Source organism: Bubalus kerabau, chromosome 11 (assembly GCF_029407905.1).
Source record: "Bubalus kerabau isolate K-KA32 ecotype Philippines breed swamp buffalo chromosome 11, PCC_UOA_SB_1v2, whole genome shotgun sequence".
Taxonomy (NCBI): domain Eukaryota; kingdom Metazoa; phylum Chordata; class Mammalia; order Artiodactyla; family Bovidae; genus Bubalus; species Bubalus kerabau.
Genome location: NC_073634.1, coordinates 70955613 through 70972382, shown reverse-complemented (window position 1 = coordinate 70972382; position 16770 = coordinate 70955613). Strand labels below are relative to the sequence as shown.

General features: G+C 41.8%; 1 protein-coding gene across 3 annotated transcripts in view; it reads right to left on the bottom strand.

The window, feature by feature from the left end:
- The window catches only part of ANXA4 (annexin A4), an 81334-nt gene that overhangs the window by 19866 nt on the left and 44698 nt on the right, over positions 1–16770 (bottom strand). For all 3 annotated transcript variants that reach the window (XM_055540542.1, XM_055540544.1, XM_055540543.1), the window contains exons 4-8: positions 14680–14774; positions 11513–11626; positions 10585–10675; positions 9154–9233; positions 6976–7032 (exon numbers count right to left, since the gene is read on the bottom strand). In XM_055540542.1, the coding sequence (XP_055396517.1) occupies positions 6976–7032; positions 9154–9233; positions 10585–10675; positions 11513–11626; positions 14680–14774 (437 nt within the window). The remainder of the gene's footprint in view (positions 1–6975; positions 7033–9153; positions 9234–10584; positions 10676–11512; positions 11627–14679; positions 14775–16770) is intronic.

Sequence of the window (16770 nt, the reverse complement as noted above, 5' to 3'; positions counted from 1 at the left end):
CACATGATTAAAGAGTCAGTTCTCAGTTCAGTCAGTTCTCATAAAAAACCATGGAATTTTATCATTTTACAATTGATTTACAATGTTGTGTTAATTTCAGGTGTTTAGCAAAATGAATAAGTTATACATATATACACTCTTTTCTAGATTCTTTTTCCCATAGAGAGGACTGTGGAATTTTAAAGCTGGGAGGGCACAAAAGGTTTATCTAATTCAGTGTTTTTCAAATTTGGTTCTCAGCAGGCTTGTGACTGCTTCAATCAATACAATGGCAGTGACACTGATTTCTGAGGCTAGGTCATAAAGGTCAGGCAGCTCTGGTTCTCATGGAATGCTGGATTTCTATGTGGTCCCTCTTGAAAGGCAGCCGTCATGCTCTGGGAGGCCCACGCCACCGGAAGAGGCCACAGGTAGGAGACCTTTTCGAAGCCTGAGGTGAGCCCCGGTTCATAGCCCAGACGCCAGACACAAGTGATGGAGACTCCTGCCCCCAGCCATTTGAGCCACCTCTAGCTGTTCAAGTCTTCCCAGCTAAGACCTCTGACATTATAAGTTTGAGGTGGTTCGTTACACAGCAATTGTAACTGGAACATGTGGCAAACATGGAACTTTCCATCTGCCACAGAATGATACTTTTGTAAAATACCAGAAAAACTAACTTGAAAAGGGTAAAGTTTTAGTTATGAGTAGAAAATGGTATCTTAATGGCACCCCACTCCAGTACTCTTGCCTGGAAAATCCCATGGATGGAGGAGCCTGGTGGGCTGCAGTCCATGGGGTCGCTGGAGTCGGACACGACGGAGCGACTTCACTTTCACTTTTCACTTCCATGCATTGGAGAAGGAAATGGCAACCCACTCCAGTGTTCTTGCCTGGAGAATCCCAGGGATGGGGGAGCCTGGTGGGCTGCAGTCTATGGGGTCGCACAGAGTCAGACACGACTGAAGTGACTTAGCAGTAGCAGTGAGGTTGGTCATTTTTTTGGTGTATTTGCCATTTCTATTTTTCTTTTCTTTTTTTTTTTTGAGTTGTCTGCTAATGTCCAATGTTGTTTTTTTTTTTTTTTAAAGAAATGGGGCATTCTTATTCAGAACAAATATGAATGTTTCAGTAACAGTATTGAAACTGTAGTTTACTTATATATTTTCATATTAAGCTTACTATACATAGGGTGAAATTTCTCCCCATTCTAACATTTGATTTTTAATTTTGTTTGTAGTATTGTTTGGTAAAACAATTCTTTCTTTTTAAAATTTAGCCAAACTACCAATCCTTTTCCTTAATGGTTTCTATCTTAAGAGAAAATGCATACAAAATCCTTTCCCAGTCCCACATTTAAAAAAGAATATTTAACTTTTTTATACTACCTTTATGGCTTACTTTATTTATGCTAAAAACTTCAATCTATTTGGAATTAATTATGCTGTCAGGTGAAAGTCGGGATCTAACTTTATTGTTGCCCAAATGGTTAGCCAATTTTTCCAACTCCACTGAGTAACCTGTGCTTTCTTCACTGACTGGAAATGCATATATTCTGTATGTATTTCTGTATATTCTCACATAGGCTTGGTTCTGCTCTTAGACTTTCTAATTATCCCATTGACTTCTCCCTATCTTACACCAGGACCACATGCTTTAATTCATTTGTACATTTATTGTACATTTAACTATACATTAGGGCAAGTCTGTCCATACCCTTCTTGTTGAGATTCTAATCTCCACTGTCTTTCCTCTATAGTCCTCATCTTATGTGATTGTCTTTTTTCTCCTGAAAATTGGAGGTATTTTCAGCATTGTCTTTGACAACAATGACTGTTTTGTGCAGTGTCCTTTCTGAACAGTGCCGCTTCTAATAAATGTTTATTCTGTCTTTCCTTGTTTCTTTTTAGAATGTTTATTTATTTTTGGCTGCATCGGGTCTTAGTTGTGACACACGGGCTCTAGAGCACAAAGGTCAATAGTCACGGTGCCCCTGGGCATGAGGGATTTTAGTTTCCCACCAGGGACTGAACCTGAGTCCCCTGCACTGGAAGGCAGATTCTTAACCACTGGACCACCAGGAAGTCTCATTTCTTTGTTTCTAAGAACACTTCCCCTCCACTCATCTAGCCTTCTCTTTATCTCTGCTTGTTTTCATGCGGCTCCATTTTCAGCTCCTTTATTTTGTCATTGCATCTTTTTTTTTTTTTTTTTTAAAGCTCTTGTTTAGTTAATTAAAATCTGTCATTCTCTTACGTATGTCAGGATCCAGAGCGATCTGAAATCTGTCTCTTCCTTAAAGTGAGCCCCTGTTTGCTTCCCTTTGGGCCCCAGTTTCTTCATGGGCCACATAGTATTTGAGTTGAGATTAGTGGATATTCATGATCTTTGATCTTGAAATGATAAACAGTTTATCTAGACCTGGTTTTCTCCACAGAACACGGTGCAATGGATTCTTCTTTGAGCTCCTCACTTTTCATCTGGATGAATTTCAATCAGGAGGACTTGCTGCAAGTTCAGTGGAGGCGGCTGAGACACAGCCCAAGTCTTCCCTGAGGAGTCTCCCCATTTGCAGGAAGCCACTCTGTCTATTTCCATTGGGGGCAGTGTGTGTGTGTGTGAACCTCTTTTCTGGGGAAGGAATAACTCCTGCATCCTTGGCCCAGCTTTGCTGCCCATCTGGCATGGTTTCCAGTTTTGATGCAGATTTCTATTTTTGTATTTCCTGGTTTGTTTTTCAAAGGGAATCAAATATGTGCCATATTCTAACAAAAGCTCTGAAGGGCATTTTCAATGTGCTTTTAGTACATTATAAATTTCTTTTTCAAGTAGGAATTCTGAACATTACCTGTATTTCCTTGAGTGCAGTTTTCATCTCAAGAATTGATAAAATTAGACATTTAGCTTCTCTATATTTAAAATTGTCTACCTTTGATAATAAATTACTACCTAATTTCACCTGTCCTGGTAAGTCTTTTCATCACAAACTCATTTACTTGCCCCAAAATCCAGTTCCATAATACCCAAATGTCCCTTTGCTGATGTACCTTAAAGAACAAAGGCTGACCAGATTTTCTTCCTGTTTTATTTTGGAAGAAGAGTGGAAACCTTGGAGAGTAGTTCTTAAATTCCTTGTTTCGTTGTAAGACTTGGAGGACACAGAAAAATGAGTTCTGGTCCTTCCAACTTCCCCCAGCCCATATTTGTTGTTAAGCACCTTTTCACCTGGTCACTTCCAAGGAGAACTATGCTCCTTGAAGAACTCCCAAGTATTTGTTGAACTGCATGGTTTGTTGTGTTTTTTAAAAATTAGGTATAATTGACATATAACATTATGTTAGTTTCAGGTGTAGAACATAATAATTTTATATTTGTATACATTGTAAAATGACCCCCACAATGAGTCTAGTTACCATCTAGTACCATATATAATTACAAAGTATTTTTTCTTATGATAAGGACTCTTAAGATCTCTTCTCTTTGGAACTTTCAAGTATGCAATATAGCATTATTGTTTTTTTAACACAATTTTATTTATTTACTTTTGGCAGCACTGTGCAGCATGCAGGATCTTAGCTCCCCGACCAGGGATCAAACTTGTGGCTGCTGCAGTGAAAGTAGAGTCTTAAGCACTGGACCGCCAGGGAAGCCCCCAGTATTATTAACTGTAGTTGCCATGCTGTACATTACACCCTCATGACTTCTTTATTTCATAACAGAGCCTGTACTTTTTGGCCTCCTTCACCCATTTTGCCCACCTCCACCCCTGCCTCTGGCAACCACCAGTCTGTTCTCCATATCTATAAGCTTGATTTTTCCTTGGTTGTTGTTTCAACTCCACATGTAAGTGAGATTATATAGTATTTGTCTTTTTCTTTCTGGCTTATTTCAGGTAGCATATAGGTCTCTAGATCCATCCACATTTTTGCACATGGTAAGATTTCATTCTTTTTATGGCTAGAGAGCATTCTTCTACTGTACATATACACAATCATTTCTTTCATTCATCTACTGATGGGTTCTTAGGTTGTTTCTATTTCTTGGCTATTGTAAATAATACTCCTATGAATTAGGTGGTACATATGTCTTTTTGAGTCAGTGTTTTCATTTTTGAGGGGCAGATAGAAGAAGTGAAACTGCTGGATCATGAAGTAGTTCTATTTTTATTTTGTTTGAGGAAACTCCATACTGTTTTCCATAGTGGCTGCACCAATTTACATTCCCACCAACAGTGAACAAAGGTTGCCTTTTCTTCACATCCTTGCCAACACTTGCTGTTTGTTGTCTTTTTGATGACAGCCATTCTGACAGGAGTGAGCTGATATCTCATTGTGGTTTTGACTTGCATTTATTTCCCTGATGACTAGTGATGTTGAGCATCATTTCATGTGTCTGTTGGACATCTGGATGTCTTTGGAAAAATGTCTATTCAGATCTTCTGCCCATTTTAAAACTGCATTGTTTGGTTACTTCTATTAAGTTGTACAGGTTCTTTTCATATTTTAGATATTAACTTTTTATCAGATATATGATTTGCAAATATTTTCTCTCATTGAATAGGCTGCCTTTTCATTTTGTTGATGGTTTGTTTCTTTTGCTGTGCAGAAGCTTTTTAGTTTGATACAGTCCTACTTGTTTATTTTTACTTTTGTTGCTTTAGCTTTCAGCATCAGATTAAAAAAATAATTGCTAAGACCTATGTAAGGCAGCCTATCACCTATGTTTTCTTCTAGGAACTTTATGGTTTCAGGTCTTACTTTGAAGTCATTAATTCATTGTGAGTGAATTGTTGTGTATGGAGTAAGGTAGTCAGTTCTGGTTCATTCTTTTGCTTAGGGCTATTCAGTTTTCCCAACAAAATTTATTGAAGAGACTATCTTTTGCCCTTGTATATTCTTGGCTCCTTTTTCATAAGTTAATTGACCATACATGTGTAGGTTTATTTCTCAGATTTCTCTTCTATTCCATTGATCTGTATGTCTGTTTTAATGCCAATACCACACTCTTTTGATTACTGTAGCTTTGTAATATGAATTGCATGGTTTTAAAAAATCATACAGACCTAGAGTCAAAGAGCCCAATTCCATAAGTTATGTAATCTTATACAAGTTATTTAAATCTGAGAATCAGTCTCCTAGACTACAAAACAGAAGTAATATCTACTTCATAGATTTATTATAAGGAAAAAATTTAAAGTAGTTAGCACAATGCCTAGCACCTGGCAAACCCACAAAAAAAGTGACAATGGATATAATGTTTCAGGAATAAATTGCTCACTAACTCTTCATTTAAATTCAGGATTCAGGATAAGAAAGCTGTGGTATATATAGACAATGGAATATTACTCAGCCATTAAAAAGAATTCATTTGAATCAGTTCTAATGAGGTGGATGAAACTGGAGCCTATTATACAGAATGAAGTCAGAAAGAAAAACACCAATACAGTGTACTAACGCATATATATGGAATTTAGAAAGATGGTAATGATGACCCTATATGCGAGACAGCAAAAGAGACACAGATGTAAAGAACAGTCTTTTGGACTCTGTGGGAGCAGGCGAGGGTGGGATGATTTGAGAGAATAGCATTGAAACATGTATATTATCATATGTGAAACAGATCACCAGTCCAGGTTCAATGCATAAGACAGGATGACCCTGAGGGATGGGATGGGGAGGGAGGTGGGAGAGGGATTCAGAATGGGGAACACATGTACACCCATGGCTGATTCATGACAATGTATGGCACAAACCACTATAATACTGTAAAGTAATTAGCCTCCAATTAAAATAAATAAGTTAATTAAAAAAACTAAATTCAGGATTCACCTGGGCCATGGAGGTTCCTTCCAGCATGCCCCCAAATGTTCTCCTAGAGGTAGCTGAAATTCACATAAGCATCTGAGAGTTTTAATACCTTCTCCTTCCTCAAAGCTTCTGGATTGAAGGCAATTTCCTGTATCTCTTTACGGGATGGGCTTCCCTGAGTCTTCAGAACTCTTAGGACTCGTATACTCCTTTCACTTCTAGTGAAAGCAAAAGGTTCTTTCCCATACAATTCTGAGTGCTTCATTGTTGTTCAGTTGTTAAATTGTGTCTGACTCTTTGCAACCCCATGAAGTGTAGCATGTCAGTCTCGGCTCTTCTCCACTATCTCCTGGAGTTCGCTCAAATTCAGGTCCATTGAGTCAGTGATGTGATCTAAAACATCTTATCCTCTGCCCCTCATCCTGTATAGGACAAATCTCTCTCTAAGGTCATATACTGGTTAACAAAGTCTAGATCCAAATTGCATCGGTTCAAATCCCAGTTCTGTCATTTATTATCTATGGGAACTTGAGCAAGATATTGACTTCTCTGAGCCTCAATTTCCTTGTCCATAACATAGGAATAGCAATACTTAGTTCACAGGGTTATTTTAAGGATTCAATGACATACTTCATGTAAAGAGTTTTGAACAGTGTTTGGCCCCTGGTAAGGACAAAACCAGGTCCTTACTAGGTTTTATTAGTTATTATGTTTAGTGTTATCTGGTCACAGTAAAAATACCATTAGTTGGTTTCAGGGCAGCCATCAGCGGGCTGGATACCAGGGAAGCAACTGTCTCTTAGGGTTTGGTATTAGTTTTACCCATTTTACATAGGTTGTATTAAATGTTCTCTTTGGGGAAGTAAAAAGATGAGGTCAACAAAGCATAGGCAGGTCCCTTTATCTCCTAGTGATTCAGAAGACACTCTGTGATTCTGTGGGGGCAGCCACACCATGGTCCCAATGTTAGAAAATCTGGAACCCAGGAATGCTTTTATACTGATGCCCTAAGCCAGCCCCAAGCCCCAGGTATCTCTGCAAGAAACTTCTGCTATTAAAGGCACCTGTGCGAATCTTTTTTCATAACAAATTCCAGCCTGGCCAATATTCCTTGAAATATAAGAAGATGTCCACCAACTCGGCCTGTCTTATTGGCAAAAGAGAAGAAAGAAGCTGCAGTTCTACTAACCTGGGCATCCTGTCTCATGAGAGCATCATCCAGATAATTGCTTTCATCCCTGCCTCCCTGAGGATGAGAAAAACAAACCACAGAGATTGAGAGAGGACCCAAGAAGATTTGGGTGCTCTGATAAGACAGAATGTCTGGGAACCCAAGGACAGGGTAATTAGACAGAAGGGGCATGAGTGTAGCTTAGGGAGAAAGGGCAGATGTCCTCAAATGTGTTTGCATTACTCCCATGGCTCTGACCTGATCAAACAGAGGGCAAGCCTGGTGTGGCTCCCTGATGCTGTGTGGGTGTCTCTGACAGCTGAAGGAGCAGGAGGACAAATATGGCCTGGTGAGAGCTCCTTCCAGGACCATACCCCCCTTTTTCCTCCTCTCCCTCCACTCCCATGTCTTCCCAGCCAGCTGACTTAAGTCTCCCTAACTGACAACTTTATGCTGATCAACTCTGCCACACAGGCTGGGAAAAGAGGAGAATCAAGAGACTCTGGGGCCAACAGTGGGGGCCTGAGGAGCACCCGAAAGTGCCCTGTCCCTCACCAACACCAGGAGGGCAGGACTGAAGGGTAGAGGAATGCCAAAGTATGGCAAAATGGGCTACTTTTCTCTGGTTTGTTACACTATTTTATCACTAGGCTATTCCAATATGCTACAATCTAGACATGGCTCTGCAGTGGTAAATCTGGGAGGAAAAGAAAAAATGGGTAGGAAGGAAGAAAAGCAGGCTGGTTGGGACTTCCCTGGTGGTCCACTGGTTAAGAATCTGCATTCCAAAGCAGGGGACTCAGGTTCGATCCCTGGTTGGGGAACTAACATCCCACATGCTGCGAAGCAACTAAGCCCGAGTGCCACAACTACTGAGCTTGTGTGCTCTAGGCCCCATGCCACACCTAGGGAAGCCCGCACACTGCAACTACAGAAAGACAGCATGCCACAACAAAGAGCTCCACACCACAGAGAGGACCCAGCACAGCCAAAATAAAAAAATAAAAGGAAGAGAAAAGCAGGTTTGGCATTATTAAGTAAACATCAGAGACATAGCAAGGTGGGAGTTGGAGATGCTTTCCAGGCTTCTGCCTTGGTTGTTGGAAAAACAGAAACAACAGTAATAGAAAAAGATGAGGGAGGAAGAAGAGCTGCTTTGGAGGCAAAATGAGTTCAAGCATAGTTTAGGAGGGCTCAGTGGACAGAGGTGATGGCAAAATATCCACAAGGAAACAGGGAAAAGGCAGTGAGAAATGAGAGTCTCACACTCTGGAAGGAGGTCAGGCCTAAAGATAAAATTGTGAAGTTGTGTGAAATGCTTGTAAATCCATCTCTCTTTTCTGGCATCCCTGCCCCCACACTGGCCCAGACCTGCTTTCTTCACAATATCTGGAATACCAAGGTAACCTCCTGCCTGGGCTCCCCTCCTCTGGTTCAATTCATCGGACACACCGCTATAACATTACTCTTCTAAGAAGTTCCAATCACATCACTCGACTGCTCCAAAACCTTCAGAGGCTCCCCACAGCTCTCCAGAAAAAAGCACAAACTCTCCCCAACATGGGACCCTGGTTCATTTTCTCACCTGACTCCTAGAATTACTAGTCCAGTGGCTCAGCCAACTGTTCCCTGAACCCGCTCCGTGTTTCCTGATGCCTTGTCTTGTCCTCACTGTTCTTTCTGCCTGGAATGTACCCCCACACACCTGTGCCTCTTGAAATTCCAGCAACCCTCCTAGTCCTCTCTCAGCCAGCACCTCTGCCATGAAGCCTTTTCTTTGCTTTGGCAACCAAAATCTCTCCTTGAACCTTTCTTCTACTCTGTGCCTCTCTTTTGGCACATACTTTCATGCTTTTATTATAGCAACACATGGGCCTGCTAGATCCCCTTCTGACAATATAAATTCTTAAAGCCCAAGACTGCCTTTTAACCACATTCCTAACTTTCAATGCACTGAGTAATGATTGTCTGGCATATATTAAGTGCTTGTATGTATAAATGAGAAAAAATGGGGATGCATGACTAGCTAGAGTCTTAAAGGAGAGAATATAAAATAACAGAGAGGCTTCAGAAAAACACAGGGAAAAATTCCCATTTGGGAGGTTGAAAGGTTGAGAAAGGCTGGAAGAGCAGGTAGAGAGTGAACATCTCAATAAATCCGCCCCCCCACCCCCATCAAAGGTGGGAGCAACTCACAGCGGACAGAGACACCAGCACGCGCTGGAACATGAATGACGTGTCAGAGCGAATATCATCTTCAAGGCTCCGCCCATATTCTAGCAAGAGAGTCAAATTAGTGACATCAGAGTGAAGATCTCTGCCCAGCACCGGGTCACACCCCAGAGTCTTCCGTCCTCTCCTGGACCAGCCTGATTACTGAAGCAGCTCATCTTCAGCCCATACACAGCTGATGAAAAACTAAAGTCTTGGTAAAATGGTCAAGAGAAGTTGATGATTAGAGCAGAGACAAGATGCTCTTGTTGCTTACATTGGGGGTTGAGAAGGCAGGGCTGTGATCCCCTCTTTCGTGGTTCCTACTCTCTAGGGATCTATCCTGAATGTGGTTTGCAGTGACACAGAGAGCTGGTTAAACAGCATGAGGAAAGGCAAACAGGGCGGAGCTTCTGAACCTGTGTCTGGGGACAAGCAGCGGGCTGTCCGCAGGGCGAAGACCACAGGCAGTCAACGCTAGAACCAGACTCCCAGGTTTCGAATCTCCCACTCTGAACACCTACCAAAAAACTCTTACTGTTTTGTTTTCTTTCTTCTGAACTGTACATTTATTACAGAAAACTTAGGAAAAACTGAATGAGTTAAATGAAGTGGCGGGGGCAGAGGGGCGGCGGGGACGCGGGGAGGCGGTGAATAAAACCTCATCTAATCACCCAGAAATAATCACTGATAACATTTTGGTGAATATCCTTCCTCATTTTCCCCACATCACATATTATTTTTGTTTCTTTAAGAAATGGGATCACAGCATCTCATTTTATGATTTGTCTTTTTCCCTTATCCATATACCATACCACTCATTGTAATTTAATAACGTCCTCCGATATACATTTTGATGATTATGTTGTATGGATGTGCCAAATTTTGTTTAGCCACTCTGCTGGACATTTTAAGCTAATATAGATGACACTGTGGGACCTGAACCTTTGGACATGTTTTATTATATTCTTAGGTCAAAAAGGCATGCCTCTTTCAAAGGCTCCTCTGGAGATTTTTAAGAGGGGAGTCTTGCCACTGGAGGTGGCTGCGGGACCTACAGCCTAGTCTGAAGGTAAGACATTGAGGAGCCTGCTCCTCCAGGGCACTCCCTGGAAAGCTAAGATTCAATGGTACCACCACATTTGAATAAACACCTTTGATTTCTGCTTGATACTAAAGAACAGCTTTTCAGCTTTCAGGGTAGTAAACACTTCACTGGATAGCCTAAGAAGAGAGGCAGGTACACCTGAGAAGTCTCGAAAAGCCAACAGTCATTTGGATCAATAGGGATCTGCCTGACAGCGGAGCTTGTAGCTGAGGCTCCCTCGTGGTCAGTGTTTCAGTGGGTAACCTCCCGCTCCAGTCTATTTCTCAGAGGACAGGGCCTCCACCAAGGCCCCTGAGGATGCTACATACGCAGCTGGTAGGTCTGGTTTATGCGCCGGATCTCCTCAGGCGTCCGGGAGGCCAGGATCTCAATCAAGCAGCCCTCATCCGTGCCAGCTCCCTAAATGTAAAAGCCAGAGGAGAGGGTGTTATGAGTCAGGTTACCAAGTTGAGTCCCAGACACAGGAGGAATACAACCAGAAATCTGCAGAGAATAAAGACAACTCACCTAGTTCCAGCAATAGGATTTGCTCATTTTTAACTTTCTTATCCAGATTCCAACATGTTCATTAGTCATAACAAACATTTCATGAGCTGTTTTTGGGTGTTGGTTAGGAATAGTTTCTACCCTCTGGGGGTTTTGTCTTGCCTTGGTCTCCCCTGTACTTTTCCTTTGAAGGGCAGAGTCTTCTTCTGGCAAAGGCTATTATCTCTGTTTCCCAGTGACTAGCCCAGAACCTTCCATGAGCCTGAGTATTCATTGATGTGAGGGAGGAGGGCAGTCATAATTGAATTTTGTACTTGGTTGCTAAAAATCAGCAGAGCCTGGCGTAGGGCACAGTAGCTCTAGCATCTTGGGAGGCTGAGAACTCTTGGCAGGTTCTGAGCTTACAGCAGCCCAAGAGGCCCTCACGGTGTCAGTCAAAAGTTCCATATCTCAAAAAAGGAGCTAATATGGCAAGAAATTGTCTGGAGTTACACAACAACCACAAGTATAATCACTCCCCAGTGGGCCACAGGGAAGAAAGAATTTCTTAACTTTTGGGGAAACAACTTTGAAGCTACAGTTGCTAGACTGTAATGTCCTGTTTTCAAGTCGTCTTAAATGAAGGAAAATCCTTCCCCTACACCCTCCTCCTCCACACTCTCAGGCCTCTATCACGGCTTTTTGAGAAAGCCCGGCGGCAGTCCGCCTTTGCACCCCCAGCCCCAAGAGCAGGAGGAGAGGAGCACGAACCTTCATGGCCTTTCGCAGCTCCTGCACATCGTACAGCACCGTGGGTGTCATCATCCCCAGGATCACCTGCTCGAAGTTGCCACTCAGTTCTGACTTCAAGTCGTCCAACAGGTCCTGGGAGACAAGGAAGTGCTCCGCTTAGCTGCTCCAGTAACAGAAACCAGCTGCCCTCGGTGACGTCCAGGGATGCCTGAGGTCTCCAAGACCCTCTCAGGGGGCTCACGTCCTCGAAACCAACTTCAGAAGAACACTAAGACGTTGGGATCTGACATTACACCCTCATCACCTTACAGCTGTCCAGTGGAGCTTTCCAAAGCCTGCTCAACATGTCTACAGATCCACAGTTATGTGAAAAGGTTATGAAAATACTCCTCCCCTTCCCAACTACCTATCTGTACAAGACCAGGTTTTCTTCCTACTGTAACCAACACCAGGTATCGCAACAAGGTGAATGCAGAAGCACATATGAGAATCCAGCTGTCTTGCATTAAGCAGACACCAGCAGAGACGTTACTTTGCCAACAAAGGTCCGTCTAGTCAAGGCTATGGTTTTTCCAGTGGTCATGTATAGATGTGAGAGTTGGACTGTGAAGAAAGCTGAGCACTGAAAAATTGATGCTTTTGAACTGTGGTGTTGGAGAAGACTCTTGAGAGTCCCTTGGACTGCAAGGAGATCCAACCAGTCCATCCTAAAGAAGATCAGTCCTGGGTGTTCATTGGAAGGACTGATGCTAAAGCTGAAACTCCAATATTTTGGCTACCTCATGAGAAGGGTTGACTCACTGGAAAAGACCCTGATGCTGGGAGGGATTGGGGGCAGGAGGAGAAGGAGACGACAGAGGATGAGATGGCATCACCAACTCAATGGACATGAGTTTGGGTGAACTCCGGGAGTTGGTGATGGACAGGGAGGCCTGGCATGCTGCGATTCATGGGGTCGCAATGAGTCAGACACGACTGAGCGACTGAACTGAACTGAACTGAAAGAGATTTGAAAATGTAAAACAACGCCAATCATCTCACTACTACTTTTTTTGTTTTGGAATATAAAGCTATTTTTCCTGAAATTGTTATTTTTGCTAGCATGCAATGAGTTTTTATTGTTTTTAAAATAAGTTAACAGATGTTTATTTTTAAATATCCTCAGTGTTAATTTCTAATATGGTCAATATTAATAGATGTAACCAGCAAAAACAAAAAGTCTTCAATAATTTAAGAAGGCAAAGGGGTCCTGAGATCAGTGTGTTTGCTCACTTATGAACACACCCTGAATATATTTCCAAGTCAGTATTTACCTACAATATTTTTAACAGCTACAGAAATTTCTATATGTAGACATAATACAATTTCTTTAATCAATACCCTGTTTCTATTTTTCTACTATTCTTCTAAATAGGCATTTAGTTGCATTCTTGTAATCATTCATGATTAATTCTTAAGGCTCAATTGTTAAAAAGAAACGTAATAATTACTTGGACAAAGGACCAAATTCTAAACACATTTATAGTCACATTTCCTCCTACATGTCAGGGAGTTTAAGAACCTGTTTAAGATCAACTAACTAGTAAGGAGGTGATTTGCTTTCAAGTTCAGATTGCAGATTTTCACAAACTTGAGTCCACAAACACTATATTTTAATCTATTGTACCTATTTTTATGTTAATCCACATGTATCAAACAGATGAATGAACAAATAAATTAGCATTCAGTCAATCTGTTAGGGTTGCTCACCTTAACAAACTGCTGTCAGATCAGCTTAGTTCTAAAGCTGAATAAATCAACCCCAAATATGTGGCTACACTTTAGCTCACGCACCACATGCATGTTCACTAAATTTCTTTGGGGATGCAGAAGACTTTAAAATGCCCAGAAGACAGTCCAAGCAACCTGATGGGTAGGATCTCGTTCTCCGCTGGCGCCAGCCCAGGTTGGCATGTAGATGCTTCCCAGAAGAGCTGAGCCAGGCCCGTCCTGCCCAGCAGCTTAATGCCTGTCTTTGGGAAGCAGCCTCATCTGACAAGCTTTTATAAATTATCCAGGAACAGAACTACTTATCATGTAGTTAACAGCACTCTGAGACCTGGAGGCACTCACTGATAACGTGTACTCAATAAAAAGATTCTCTAATCACACAGATAGGCTTTCAGTGATATAAGACCGGGTGAATGACTCTGGTAAGTGAGCTGTTGGAAATGAAACTGAGACAGGGTTCCTCAGGGAAACATGGTGAGTGAACCACCTCTGAATGCACAAGCCAGTAAAATACACACACACATACACACAGAACCCCATTCTATAACTGGCGGGGGTGACCCTCAATTGAGGATCATTCAAAGGAATGAATATATGCCACAAATGGGTTTACGTAGAAGAGTCAGAATAGACCCTAAATCCTAGGAGAGCCTATTTAGAACAAACTGGATTTAATATTTTAATCGGTTTGGAGGATCTTTGTTCACAAGTGGCCAAAGGAAGCCACCAGATTGAGGGAAGGAACATGGGAAGCGGAGCCCCACCTGGTGCTTCAGAGCGGGGTAAGGGCAGTGAGTCCATTCCACAACTAGGTCCCTGCAAGAAATTGTGTGGGAAGAAACTGAACTTAGCCTTGAGATTTGTGAATCAAGAGCTCCGTGAAATCACTTCTGGCTTTGGACAGTGGAGGAACTCTAGGACGTGTTGAAGCTATTTGTTTTCAAGAATATCTTTAAACAAGGCAAAAGATCCATCTTTTAAAAACAAATGTCTGGGCTTCCCTGGTGGCTTGGTGGTATAGAATCTGCCTGCCAGTGCAGGAGACATGGTTTCTATCCCTGGTCCAGGAAGATCCCAAACACTGAGCAGCAACTAAGCCCATGTGCCACAACTGTTGAGCCCGTGTTCTAGAGCCCAGAACCGTAACTCCTGAAGCCTGGGTGCTCTAGAGCCTGTGCTCCAAAATAGGAAAAGCCACTGCAGTGAGAAGCACAACTAGAGAGAAGCCCTCCTTGCTGCAACTAGAGAAAAGCCCACACAGCAAAGATGACCCAGCACAGCCAAAGACAGAAATATAAAATTAATTTTTAAAAACCCAAAACAAAGGGCCACTGCTTCAGGAACCAAGTAGGAAGGGGTCCCTGCTTCCCTGTTGCCTGACAGATCCCTGGTCAAGGCGGACCGCACAGGCCTACCCTGCCGATGGTGGTCTTGTAGGCTGTCCGGATTTCCTGGCGCTGGGCCGTGCTGCGATAGGCCAGGACGTTGATGATGGCATCTTCATCTGTGCCTGGTGGAGAGGAGACAGGGAGGGAACGCGATTTGAGCGAGGAATGAGAAAGTGGGTTCCTCTGCGGACACTGGCATAACCCTAACACATACACAGAGCTTTCTAAGAAAAGAAGTTCTTATTTGGAGTGTTTGTCTATTTTGAAGGGAAAGAGACACTAGATTTAGTTCTATGTTGCTGTTGTTTAGTTGCAAAGTCATGTCTAGCTCTTTCAGGACCTTATGGACTGTAGCCCGCCAGGCTACTCTGTCCATGGAATTTTCAAGGCAAGAATACTGGAGTGGGTTGCCATTTCCTCCTCCAGGGGATTTTTTGACCCAGGGATCAATCCCTTGTCTCTTGCATTTCCTGCACTGGCAGGTGGATTCTTGACCACCAAGGCACCAGGGAAGCCCCACTAGTTATTTACCACTAGACAAAAGAGTTGAGGTCTCTGAGCTTTAGTTTCCTTATCTATAAAGGTGCATGATCACAGTACTTTCCTACCAGGGCTGCTGCAAGTGTTAAATAAAACAAATCAGTGCGTTACTTAGCACAATGCCCAGTGCTTGCTAATAGTCAGTACGTGTTGACCAGGATCACGCGTTTCCCCTTCTCTGAAATTCTCAGAGTCTTTGGATCACCCATATTTATCATCCATGTTCTTACCTTTCACTCCTCACTTTTATCTCTTTATTATCTTCTCTGAGTTTTGAAACAGTTCAAATTCATTTTCAAAATTCACCATTTGGCACTTCATAGGGTTTAAATTGGCAGCTGATAGTATCTACTCCTTTTTAAGATCTATAATTGTGTTTTTCTTTTCCAAGCTCTCTTTCCTGATCTCTGATTAGAACATTTTTTAACTTTATTAAAAGTTTTCATTTGAGTGATTCTTATGGTAGACTACTTCTTATCTTTTGGAAATGTTCACAATAAATAAAAATAGAATTTTGTGCTCTTTTTTCCTGAAAAAAAAAAAAAAAGTCATTTGAACTTTTTGTTGTTGCAAATGTCACAGTGTGTGTGTATGTGCTCAGTTGTTCAGTCATGTCCAACTCTTTGCGGCCCCATGGACTGTAGCCTGTCAGGGTCCTTTGTCCATGGAATTTTCCAGGCAAGAATACTGGAGTGGATTGCCATTTCCTCCTCCAAGAAATCTTCCGGAGCCAGGGATGAAACTCTCGTCTCTTGCATCTCCTGCACTGACAGGCAAATTCTTTACCACTGGGCCACCTGGGAAGCCCTGTGCAAATGTTATAGAAACCAACTCATTTTCCTTTTTTTTTTTTACACATATATACATTTCAAAAATTATTCTTTTCCATTATGGTTTATCACAGGACATTCAATATAGTTCTCTGTGTTATACATTAGGGCCTTGTTGTTTATCCGTTCTAAATTGCAATACTTTTTTGCATCTACGAACCCCAAACTCCCAATCCATCTCTCCCTGCCTCCTCCTTGGCAACCACAAGTCTGTTCTCTATGTCTTCAAGTATGTTTTGTAGATAGGTTCATTTGTGCCATATTTTAGATTCCACATATAACTGATACGTTACTTGTCTTTCTCTTTCTTAGTTAATTTCCAGTTGCATCCATGTTGCTGCAAATGGCATTATTTTGTTCCTTTTGTGGCTGAGCAATATTCCATCATATATATGTACCACATCTTCTTTATTGATGTGAAACTTTTTATAACCGCCCATGAATTCCCATGATGCATTATCCTACCAAACTTTTTCACTATGAATTCAAATTAAAAATGTCATAAATTTTGTTTGTTTTTTGCAGCAGCAGCTTTTACAGAGAGACTTTATTCTGATCCTTCAAACTTGCCCCTCATCTCAGTCACACATGGATGTTCATATATGTTGGGTGAGTGTTCAATTTTTTTTATTGTTTATACTATATGGGGAGTTGTGATGAGTTACAGAGGAGAGTCTATTTAAATATTTCAGGGAGAAATGAAAAATACATACATTCTTTGCAAAATTACAGATCTACAAAAATGTGA